The 12,868-nt window shown below is 38.1% G+C and overlaps 1 protein-coding gene across 1 annotated transcript in view; it reads left to right on the top strand.

Annotated features, from left to right (window-relative positions):
• Positions 1 to 10,525, top strand: part of lmo3 (LIM domain only 3) — a 39,744-nt gene extending 29,219 nt beyond the window's left edge. The window contains exons 3-4 of the mRNA XM_014970691.2: positions 5,841 to 5,966; positions 10,130 to 10,525. Coding sequence (XP_014826177.1) covers positions 5,841 to 5,966; positions 10,130 to 10,235 — 232 coding nt within the window. The 3' untranslated portion in view covers positions 10,236 to 10,525. The remainder of the gene's footprint in view (positions 1 to 5,840; positions 5,967 to 10,129) is intronic.
• Positions 10,526 to 12,868: the final 2,343 nt, after the last annotated feature.

Below are 12,868 nucleotides of genomic sequence, written 5' to 3'. Positions count from 1 at the left end.
ATGAGGTTCAGGAACAAATGAGCTAAAAACACATCTCAGCCTGGGAGAGTGGCTGGCTGGAGCTGCTGCAGCATGGAGTGCAGACGGGGCAGAGCAGAATGTAGAAAACAGTATGTTAAAATCCTGATTGGTTGGTGTCAGTCCTGCTTACAGCTGTTGATATTGATGGTATTGGCGGGGTTATGAGGCCTGAGCTGAGTCCCTCAATGACTTCTGAATTAGTTGGCAGCGTGGTGGAACAGTGAGACTCTGTTTTACACCCACCCACTGCTATCCAGCTGCTCTGTTACCTGCCAGGTCTCTGCAGTGAACGGTGCTGACTGAGATCTTTAGCTCGGACTTGAAAATAAAATACTATGACAGAAGTTTTTCTTAGCCAAAAATCCACAGTAAGATTTGCTGTGCACCAGTACTCTCATGCACTTTTGCATGAGAGTACTGGTGCATCTCACACCATAGTAATTCTGGTTTGTGCTCATCTTCTTTCTACTATTATTAACTGGGCCTTTCATAACAGGGAGTCCTCACTTTAAGTCATTGGTGAAATCAGCATTTTCAAACCAGTGAATGACAGCAGCATGATTGATGGAAATAGTCCTTTGACAGGTTGCACTGAGGTGATGAGAGGTCCCAGTTCCGAGTATAACATGTGGAATAACAGGGTTACCTGTGTCACTGTTAGAACCTTCCCGTTGGCTTGGCTTTTCTTTTGAAACTCAGAAGGTGTTTTTGTTTGTTTTTTTCTTAAAGTGTCAGTTGTTTTAAAAATTTTCAGTTTGCACATGGGCACATTCTCTGATTTCATAAAGTCAGTCAAGCAATTACCATTCCATCTGTAGAGCAAAACTGCTCTGGTGCATGTAGGCAAGCCACTTCGCCATATTTCATTCCTGATATGCTGAAAATGTAGAATTTTGGATTTTGGATTAAAATCTTGAATTAGGGACAATAACTAGCTAACTAGAAGCAGCAGAAGTAGCCATAAACAGGTTGGGGAGAAACCTTCAAACTGATATTTAAGTGAAACATTTCACTGCTGTGCTGCCTTTGCTGCCTCACGAGTGAGTTTCACTAAAACATTGATAGGAAAAATAATTGATGTACTTCCCTACATTATCACCTTCTTCTCATAATAGATCCCATAATTCCTTGTTAGGACAGATCGGTGTTTGGGTGTAGATGAGGGCTGGTGGATCTGGCAGCCTCATAAGTGAGGGCAGTCAAGGAGAAAAATTGTATCCCAGTGACAATTCCCAGGTCATGCCTGTGGTAATTGAAATAACTTTGACTCTTGAGTTGTTTAATCATTGACAATCTCATGAATGGTGGAGAGGGACTAATTACATCTGCCCCTCCCCCCTCCCCAACTTCCCTTAAGAATTTGACTATCTGGTCAAATTGACTTCTTAGATCAAATTCTAATGTAATGCTGCTCATATCTGTTCTGCTATATTGCTTCTGGATCTTTTTACAGATGGACAGGTTAAGCCTTCTCTACTTTCCATGTAGAACACCAGCATTGTTCCAAGCATGGTTAATAACACAATAGTTCCATTAAAAAAGCCGATGAGAGATGTGACAAATCATTTGTCTGTTATTAACCCTGAGTCTGTAATTATGCAAATTGCCATAGATTTTCCCTTGATGCTTTAAAGTGTGATCTGGGGCTTGTTCTCTGCATGCCGGGCAGACGGGAGAATGGTCATGCATTACTGAACTTGCCACATTCATCATGTTGACTGATGGCACAGGGAGTCAGTCCCCGGGTCCTGGTGGTTAATGTAGTGGGTAATTAACTGTCATTTGCCTAGTAATAGGACGATGATCAATGGTTTGTGAGGAAACAAATTCTAATACAGAAGCTGATGAATGCATGCCGAGGCTGGAGCAATTTATGTGGCAGGCAAGACAGGAGGTGAGGGCTGGGCAAAAGAAACGGAGCACGCAGCTTCCAGCAGACCTTCTTCTTTCTCTAGCTTCTGCTTCTGTCTGAGCAGTTTACACATACAAGTCTTCACTGATTGGCCCTTTTTGTTAAAGATTGTCCAATAACCTGTTTTTGTTTCTTATTTTACTAAATCACAATGATAAAGATGTATTCTGTTTTCAAATCACCATGCTAAAGGTAAATAAATGCAGATTGTGACGCAGCACGCCAGACATAGAAGCAGGTGAGTCCATGGGCAGCTGTGGTTCACTGGGAAGATAAGGCATCTGGTAATGTGAAGTTTGTGGATTTGATTCCAGCTTCCCTGTATGAGCAAGACACAAAACCTAGAGTGGCTTTCTGAGTGAGTTTGGTGAATGTGCTTCCAAATGTAAAAGAGCTTTGAACTGTAAGTAGGTATGAATAGAAAATGGCACAGAAGGCATTGTACATTACAGCTTGATTTGCCACTGGTGAGTGTCACTACAGAAACCCTCAAATATATCTCAGCTTCGTCAAGCTGTTTTATCAATTACAGAAGAGATTTGAACTATGAGGACTCACCACTGCTCCTTTCTGTTTGGAAAGTCCTAAACTGTGGATGTTACTAAGCAACACACTGCAGAGTCCCTCAGTATGGATCTAGGGGAAGCTGGGGTAAGTTGGGCCACCTGTAGTCCAGCACACCTGAACTGAATGGCTGAATGACCTCCTATTTTATTTTATTTTACTTTTGATATTTTCACTTTTCACTTTTGACAGCTCTTTAAAACTAGATAAACAAGTTAGTTCTGTCGTTAAAGGTGGTCCTTAAAACAAAAGTCCTTAAAACAAAAGTCCTTAAAACAAAAGTTTTAAGGACTTTGAGGGACTCATCCATGTCTTCATAACAACTCGTCAGGATTACTGCAACTCTTTATATAGAGGGATGGATAAATCGCAGATTCAGCGACTTCAAATGATCCAGAATGCAGCAGCATGGCTTCTCACAGGAACCAGGAAGCATGACCATATAAGGCCAACTCTGGCATCTTTACACTGGCTGCCCGTCTTTTATCGAATAGATTTTAAGATTCTTTTGTTAACTTATAAAGTTTTAAATGGGTTAGCCCCCCTTATCTTCAGGACCTTTTAAAATTCCGGTCTGTGTCCAGAACTTTATGGTCAAATAATCAGTTATTACTGACAGTTCCTCGGACTCGACTTAAGAGGAAAGGAGATCGAGCTTTTTCTGTTGCTGCTCCTGTTTTATGGAATAATTTACCTTTCCAGATTAGATCTGCCCACAGCCTGGATCATTTTAAATCACTTCTTAAAACTCATTTTTACTCTTTGGCATTTAATTGACGTATTGTTGTGTTCTGTTTTGTCATTTGTGTTGTTGTTTTTGTACAGCACTTTGGTGCAGTTTTATATCTGTTGTAAAGTGCTATATAAATAAATTTGACATTGACATTGATATAAAAGTCAAATAATCCAACTGGGGAAATTCAGTTGATTGAACTTAACCTGTAGAGAGAACCTGTAAATATTTCAAACCTAAAGTATTTAAGGTTTGACATATTTTAGCTTTGTTTGCTGGTGGGTCAGCATGCATTAAAGGAGCGTCTTGCACCCCCTGCCTGGCCATTTGTGGTAAATTTGACCACTTTTGTTCTCAGAGTTTTTTGCATTTATATATTGAATAAAAATCTATAATTTATACAAGTACATAAGTTACATTTTTACCTGTTAATTTTTACCATTGAACTACTTCTCCCATCCACCCATGTCTTAAGATTTGTCCCATATTGTGTTGAGTTTTGCTAACAATGATAATTGTGTCTGGATTTCTGAAGGTAAAATCCATCTCCTCTAGGTTACATCCTCTCTGGAGGTTAATAACCAGGCCTGACTATCCCACATCCTGCGATCATTTATCAATTGGTGTTCTCTACAGGCTCTGAGCTGCATGCAGTTTTGTCATTTTAACACAGGCTGTGAAAAAACCCTCAAGAACTTTGCTTAATAGCTTATTTTGCTTTATGATTTTGTTATGTTATTTCTGCCACTGGCTGCTGGATCCAGGTTGCTGTTTAGTAACAGGCCCCTGTAGTCAGTGAATGTTTCACAATGTGCATGCAGCAGTGAAAGCAATGTTCCATCTTCTTCTATGATGCCAGCTGTAGCTCACACACTCAAAGAATAAAAATAAATAAATAAATAAATAATAATAATAATAGGATTCCATTTAGTGTGTTGTGGTCTGTGAATAAAAATCATGTTTAATTGGGGCCTAAAACATAAGACAATTTCAAATGATGTAAGATATTCTTAATTGTTTCTAACTAAAGTCTTGACGTATGCCAGTTTTGAGTGGTACATTTATTGTTTTGAAATTTAAAAAAAAAGACACTTTTGAAAATGTGTTTTTACAGCTATTATTATGAAGAAAATATGAACTGTGGGAAAATATGAACTGTGGGATAATGCTGTTGATTATTTTGGAAGGAATGCTTCAGCATTCCTACAAGCTACGGTTGATTGTTTTTAGTCTAGAAGTTACCAGAAAATCACCTGGTTAAACACCAAGTTACAGTACATCTGGACATATTCACACTTTTCCTCATTTTATTAGGTTGCAGCCTTATTCAAAATGCCATCCATCCATCCATCCATCCATCCATCCATCCATCCATCCATGTGAACACATTTATCCTTGCGAGTTGTGAGGAGAGCTGGTGCTTATCTCCAATGGTCTATTCTAAATTGTATTAAATTAATCTCTTTCCTTAAAATTCTACTCTTAAATGCTCCATTGTGACAGTGTGGATTTTTTTTGAGTGTTTTGCAAATTTATTAAAAATAGAAAATCAAAAAGTCACATTTACGAACATATTCTTAGCCTTTGCTTAAGCTTGAGCTGCCATAGGGAGATCAACACAGCATTAATACTGTGTTGATCTCCCTATGGCAGCTCAGTTGTTTTTGAATATGAGCCAGCAGCTCAGCTCACCTCTGTTGAAGCAGTTTGGTCCGTTCTCCTCTGCAGTTCTTCTGAAGCTCCATCAGGTTGGATGAATGGCGTCTGTCAGCCATCTTCAGATCTCTTCAGAGATTTTCAGTCAGGTCCCAGTCTGGACTTTGGCTTGGCCTTCCAGGATGTCCACAGAGAGGTTCTGACGCCTCTCCTTTGGGTTGTTCTGCTGAACAAATGAAGCGTCACTCCAGTCTGAGGCCAAGACGCTCTGCAGCAGGTTTTCATTCAGGACGTCTCCATTGCTGCATTCATCTTTCTATCCATCTATCTATCTATCTTTCTATCTGACTAACACTTCCTGTTGCTGTGGGACCTTATAGAGACAGGTGTGAATCTTTACATGTTAAGTTCAATCAACTGAATTTACCACAGATGGATTCATTTAAACTGTAGGAACATCTCAGGGATGATCAGTGAAAACAGCTCAATTTAAGTAAAGACTGTGAATATTTACATAAATGTGATTTATTCTGTTTTCTACTTTTAGTAAATTTCCAAATGACTGAAAATGTTTTTTTTTGTTTGTTTTTTTTTTTTTGTTTTTTTCCCATATTGTCATGATGGATCATTTGTATGTAGAAATGTGAGGAAAGAGATTCATTTGTTACAATTTGGAAAAAGGCTGTTGCATGACAAAATGTGAAAAAGTGAAGCGCTGTGCAGATGTTCCAGATGTATGTTGAATGATTATTCAAGAAGATAACCACTTAATCATTACAAGTGATTGTTTAATTGATCTTGTGATGAATTCAGTTTTTTTCCACATGATTAGTAAGCTTTGAAACTTATCTGATAATGCTCTTTCTGTCTTGGAATAATTAAGACATTTTTAATGTTTTCTGTATTTTGTATTGTTTTGGATTAAATCATATCTTGTTTGTCTTCGTGGTTCAGGTTGTTTGGTGTAACAGGAAACTGCGCAGCCTGCAGCAAGCTAATTCCAGCCTTTGAGATGGTGATGAGGGCAAAAGAAAATGTCTATCACCTGGACTGCTTTGCATGCCAGCTCTGCAATCAAAGGTACGTTGCTACATGGACTGTGTTCCTCCCACCCATCCTCACATGCTGATAGAGGCCAGGAAGAACTGGGGCACCAATGAACAAACCAGCAGGACAGATCGAATTCAATTCATTCAGTTGTTTTTTCTCTCAGATATTCTCTCCACAATGACATCATCTGATAACAAATTATTTAAATTACATTTGAACTGTTCATTCTTACAGTTCTTATTTGCTCGCAGTGTTTAGAAGGACAGGAATCATGAAACGTATTTTATTTCTAAATCAACATCTGTGAAGTCATCAGTGAGGGCTGGATTGTGTTGATCTTCATAGGCTCTCAGCCAAAAGTCAAAGAGTTGCGTCTGGATGTTGTGTGTCTGTTTGGGATCATTTAAGACTGATTTCTTGAAATACTATTGCCAGAAATATACTGATATTAATGAATCTAAGGTGTTGAACCAGGATTATAGAGAGAAAATGTTTGTTTAAAGGAAGGCCATAATTTAGAAACGAGACATTCACTATTTAATATTCTTGATTTGATGTGGTTTATTTATTTGAAAGGAGATTAAGGACCAGCATAATTTAATAAAAGCTATGATAGTTCATGAATTTAAAAAGCCAGAATTACCCAAAAGGCTATTTTTTGGTAACACTTTATTTGAAGGGGTGTGCATAAGACTGACATGACACTGTCATAAACATGACATAACACCTGTCATGAACAGGAAGAAGTCTTAATGAATGTTTATGACAGTTGTCATGAAGTGTCATTCGGTAAATAATGACACTTTTAATGCAAAGTTGCTCCAAAAGTTGCATTAAAAGTCCATTAAAAGTGCAAACTTTGCATGATTTTGTAAATCATGACAGTTTAATGCAAAGTTGGCATTTTTAATGGACTTTCAATGCAACTTTTAGAGCAACTTTGCATTAAAAGTGTCATTATTTACCGAATAACACTTCATGACAACTGTCATAAACATTCATAAAGACTTCTTTATATTCATGACAGGTGTTATGTCATGTTTACGACAGTGTCATGTCAATCTTATGCTAGGGTTGCCACCTTTCAGAAATTAAAATAAGGGACCAGTCCCTATATATGTAAAGCTGGGGCGGGGGGGCTGTGGCGGCGTGTCGGTTAGTGTGTAGTACCCAAAATATCTCAGAATATAGTGGGCACAATATCGCAACACCAACACCGTGAGTCAAACAATGACTGGGGCAGCCTACTTTATGAAGTACTCAGGGACCACTTCTTTATTATTACTCATACACATTTGTAGAATAGGGAACAAATCGCGTCCCATATTGGTTCAATACGGGACGCTACGTTTAACAGCCAATTACGGGACGGTTCCGTATTTTACGGGACGGGTGGCAACCCTATCTTATACACACTTCAAATAAAGTCTTACTTATTTTTTTTTACCTCTATTCCACAGGTAATGATTTTATAAAAACAATACAAGTGTGTAAGACACACATTTGGTAAGGACCTAATGTTGGACTTAACAGAACCTAACACATCAAGAAGACACTAAATCATTACTACAAAGAAAAGAGAAACAATAGAATATAAACAATATATGACAGACACAATTTCTTTAGTGGTGACAGGTGCATGAATGAACATGTCAGTTTTTCCAATGTGTAATGGAAGCCTTATGTTGTTAATTATCTGATTTCATCATCTCTTCTTCCACCAGTCAAGCATTGGATAAGAATGTTAACATTTATTTATTAGCAATTAAAGCTATCATGCTTCCCTCTGCTGGCCCCCTGTGGAGGAAACATTTTCAGATAAGCCAGCTTCAAAGAGAAGAGAAAAGGAAAAGCTTCAACAGTTATGTTTCATTTCTTGTGCAGAAGAGACCCAACTTTCAATTCATTTTCCCCACTTTGTCCATAACATTAAGAAGGATGACTCATATTTGTAAAAATATAATTTACAGTGGACCGATATCTTTCTTTATTATATCTGTTACTTTTGTTTTTAAATTGTCCAGAATCTGAGCATCCTCTACCTTAAAACCTTAAAAGTTGAACTCCTGCATTCTTAAATTCAAACACAGACAGCATATTGAGGCGATAGAGGACAGGGTGGAGGCGGCAGATATGAGGATCCGTCCTGTAAGCAGTTAGCCACAGATCAGCCCTGGGGACAGCAAATCAATGAAGCTGTCGCCCAGCCTCATCATCCAGCCCTGAAGAGCCGGAGGCCACGGAAGAGCTGGAGGGTCAAGGTCAGTGTAGATGGTGGCACAGGAAACCCAGCTGGGTGACAGCAGAAGGGAAAGGTCAGTGCTGATGATGGGAAAAACTTCACATAGGACTACTTGGATCCTCAGACTAATTCTGTTGAACACAATCAAACCTGTGCTGTTTGTCAGGAACAACAGCTTAGTAACATTAAAAAATAATATATTTTAAACTGTGACATATGTACAGTGCAGTCTAAGATTTTAAAGCCTGTCATTGACATTCAGCTGTTAAACACTTCGTGGTTGGGATGATGTTGTCCATACACTAGTTGAAAGTCTTGTGGGGGGAAATATTGATTGCCAAACAGTGTCAGGTAAAAATCACTGTCAGGTTTATTAATACCATGCACATGATATGAGAGTCACAAGATGAGACATTCATGAATGAAAGCTTTTGATAAAGAAGGCACCACATCAAGATACAAATAATAAATGGATGGACAACAAAAACCCTCTACTTCTACCTATCAGACTAAAGAGGGTCTATTCAACACTCTTTTGGTTCTCAAACTTATTTTACTTATGTGGAAACTAAGCATCGCTCTGTCTTATGACAACTGGGTGAGAGAAGTTTTCTACTGGAAAATCTTTAGCTTTCACAGCTGTGTGAAGCTGACACTCATCGGCTCTGCCCACAAATTTATGGAGACCTGGAAACAATTTCTGTCTTTAGTAGCCACTACCACTTTGCTCCTTAATACAGAAGGAAACTATATTATCTGTGGGCCCTTTTATCCTATGTATTTATTTATTATTTGTATTTCTTTAATTATTATAAATATTCCATAATTTTTAGCATTTGTTTATTTCTATTGAGTAGTCCTTCCTTCATTTATTTACTGTTGATTTTTCTTTTGTTATTTCCTGTCTGTTTTGGAACATGTGTGGGTGTGTTTGTGTATGTAGTGTTAGAGTGTGTGTACTTCCACGGACTGGATGTCTCATTGTTAGTCTTGTGCTTGGACCTGGATCGTGGTGTGTTCAGGGTGGGTTGGGTTTATAGAGAAACCAGCTTCATTTTTTTCTCTCTGTATCTCTTATTTGAGATCATTGTGTTTTCATTGTCCTAATGATTAATAATGAATGTCAAGCTGTTAAATTCAATAAAGAAAGTTGAAATAAAAAATTCTGGAAAAGTTTGGACCCTTGAATGTTCAGCAGACATTTTATTTAAAGTTTTTAGCTCTAATATTTATCAAATTTCATCAGATTTTAGTGAAATCCTGAATGGTAAAATTTTATGCACACAAATACTTGTTTTTTTTCTTCTGTTTTTTTTTTCTTCAGGAGGGCTTACAGAGAAAAAGATTTCAGGGATGCATCAGAGGGATAAATGTATATCATCAAAGTTTTAAAGCCTTCATTATTTCCTGGAACTTCCTGCACACTGTAGGTTTGTGCATACGTTGACAAAGATGTCTAACCTTAAACTGAAAGGTCTTTACTATCACAATTAATTAAATAAAATTCATGATTTATGGACATTGCAATCATTTAAAACTGGCGCAATCAATAGTGATATTTTCAGAATAATAAAATAATGAAAGAAATAAATTCAACTCTTGTTCCCACCGAAATAGAAGTGCTCAGTCGATCTGTGTAAACAGCAGAGAAATTCTCTGCCTCGCTTGGCTGTGAGCCTGACTACAACCAAAAACTTCCTGCAAGCTGGAATTAGAACTGACAGTATGACTGACCTGCAGAGAGAATGAAGTAAAAAATGTCACTTATGAAAGGTAGCATAATGCTACCAGTCATACACAGTGATTACAATCAAGGTCACAAAAGTTGAGGCTGAGTTAGCACCACCGTCTGGCTAATATAGCAGTAACTCAGGACCACTGTGGAGCATTAATGATGGGACTCATGCTTTGGTGATCATCTAAGTGCCACCTGTCCTCTGCTTCTCTGCAGGTTTTGTGTGGGAGACAAATTTTTCCTGAAGAACAACATGATTCTCTGCCAGACTGATTATGAGGAGGGGCTGATGAAGGAGGGCTATGCTCCACAAGTCCGCTGATGGTCCAATCAGAGGAGGAGGAAGAGCAGAAATGAAATGAAGAGACTGAAGGAGAGCATGCAATCACACAACAAAATGCACTATTGCCTCCTGTCCAGGTTCTGTACCCAACATGTACATAAACTGGGACTCACTCCACTGTACAGAATGGCCATAAAGACAATGTGGCAAAAAAAAAAAAAAAAAAAAAAAAAGCTGGTGTACATTCACGTTTGTATATTTCATTATTTCTCTCTGATGGATGCTGGCTCTCTTTACCTGACAAAGAATAAACTAACTTTGCCCTGAGAGTGATCGCTAACCAAGTTCTGTTCCTGGTTCAAAGTTTACTGGTTTCATTGTACTCGGTAACAGACAGCATCCCACCTGACTGTAGGATTCAAACACTTAAACTTGACACCAAGATTAGTTTATGCAAATCTGAATCACAGGTATTTATTTTTAAAAAACTTCACGACTAAACACTCTTTGTGGTTCATACACTGTGATCATTTAATAAGTTTAAAAACTGACCTTATCATCCTGCTCCTGTCTCAGGCTGCTGTCTATAATCCTCCTGAGAAAGTTCAAGTCAAATTTTTACTAGCTGTAAAATATTGTTTTGGTAAGATTCTGAAAACATTGAATAGAGTGCCTACTAAAACTTTTCACTCCTTTGGATGTGATACCTCTTTATTGTTCCTACAAATAAGTCATTATAAATAAAATAAATAAATCCTCCAATGTCCAAGTGAAAACTGATTTCTGCAAATAACATAACTAAAAACACCAGCAAATATACAGTGCAGGAGCACATATAGGCACTGAGCAGATGTGGCTTGTTTCTAATTTACACTGCGTCCGGCTCGGCTCCACCCCGGCTCGGCCTCAGCAGTGAATACACACCCATCACAGGCAGTGACAGCAGTTACACTGCGTCCAAAATGAAAACAGATTCGGAAGCCACAACAAGTCCAGTCAGTCTTCAGAAATCCCACCACTCCAACAGGAAGCTGCACTAGTACAACATCTGTATTTTCAAAATAATTCACAAAGACAGACTATTAGCTGTCTTTGTAATATCTTTGAAATAGCTATATTAATAAAAGAAAAATATTGTATAGATGGAAAGTTTTTGAATGCCTTTGGGATTCTCCTTCAGGGAAATTGTCATTTCTGTCTCCTTTGAGTCCACAGTGGATGCAAACACTGTAAAGATACTAAAAACATGCAATAACAAAATTTGTAAAAATCATGCAAAAAATTAAAAACACACACCTCATCACATCCATACTCTCAAAATCTCAAAAACAGACTCCTCCACTCACATCCGTTTACATGTGAAGAAGTTCAATATATAAGAAGCCATTGTTTTGTCATGCTTGGAAATGTAAGAAATTTAAATCATCAAGAAGGAATATGTCACTAGTGAGAGGGGACACCAGGTTACTATGACTACACTAACTGTTGGTTCTTCACCAGCCAGAGCTTTCTTGAAGTTCCAATAAGAAAGACACTACTGAAGAAAAGTCAGAGTTTTCCAAAGACATGAGGGAGACTGCATGGCCAAATGGAAGAAAGTTCACTAAACATCACCACAAACGCACTGTTCCCACTGTGACGCATGGTGGTTGCAGAATCATGCTGTGGGGATACTTCTTGGCAGCAGACTTGTGTCCTTCTAAAGGCCCAGTCAAAGTCCAGATGTGTCCCATAGAAAACTAGTGGCAGGTGTTTAAAAAGTTTGATCACCAAGCTGACAGCTGGAGCAGTTTATCTGGAAGAATGGAGGAGAAGTGCAGCCTGTAAGCGATCCACACAGAGAGCCAGCTGATAAATACACACTGAGAGGGTGGATATTAATGCAATCACTTCTTCTGTTGTCAGAAATCACTTTTCACTTTGACATTAAAGTGAAAAGTTTTTTGTCAATTTGTAAAAGCAGTAAAACATCTAAGGGGTGAATTATTTTTACAGGCAGTAAAACGTAACATTAAAGGCATCTGAAGAAAGGCTGAGTTTATTATAATTCATTTCAATAGTTTCTGTGATTTTTCACCTTCTCCTTTTTTATCAACGCCAGATTTAGAAACTTAAAGAAACTTAAGCTGTTAACGTTTTAACAGTCAAATATGTTTACAGAAGAGGATAAAGCAAAGCATTGTGTTCATTAAATCTGTACAATAATCACTGCATCTATGTGTTCATGGCCTCTGGGTGTAGAAGTTAATAACCAGGGGCCTCATGCATAAAGCGTGCGTGCGCACAAAAAATGTGCGGTCCCATATTTTATGCAAAAGTCGGCATGTATAAAAATTAACTTTGCGTCAAGGTTTGCGTAAATACACGCACACTTCTCCGCTGCCGTGAAAATGTGCGGCAGCCATGCAAACTCTTCTATGGACGATATCAAACCACAAAGCGTCAAAACTTACCTAAATACACTGAAGTCTGACTACATTCGGTGTTATTTAGACCAAGAAGCACCAAACCGATGTTTTTCATGATTTTAATATTTTATTGCTTAAAGGTAAACGATAGAAATGAGCCGCGTTTATCCTCAGACAATAAGCTAACACGCACACAAAATAGAGAAAATAAAAATAGAAGTATGTGAAAACCTCGCTCGAATGTAAATAGTACTTTTCCTCAGT

This window comes from Poecilia mexicana, unplaced genomic scaffold (genome assembly GCF_051168715.1).
Source record: "Poecilia mexicana isolate PSO_F unplaced genomic scaffold, ASM5116871v1 scaffold_23, whole genome shotgun sequence".
In the NCBI taxonomy this organism is placed as follows: domain Eukaryota; kingdom Metazoa; phylum Chordata; class Actinopteri; order Cyprinodontiformes; family Poeciliidae; genus Poecilia; species Poecilia mexicana.
This window is presented reverse-complemented; position numbering and strand designations above follow the sequence as displayed.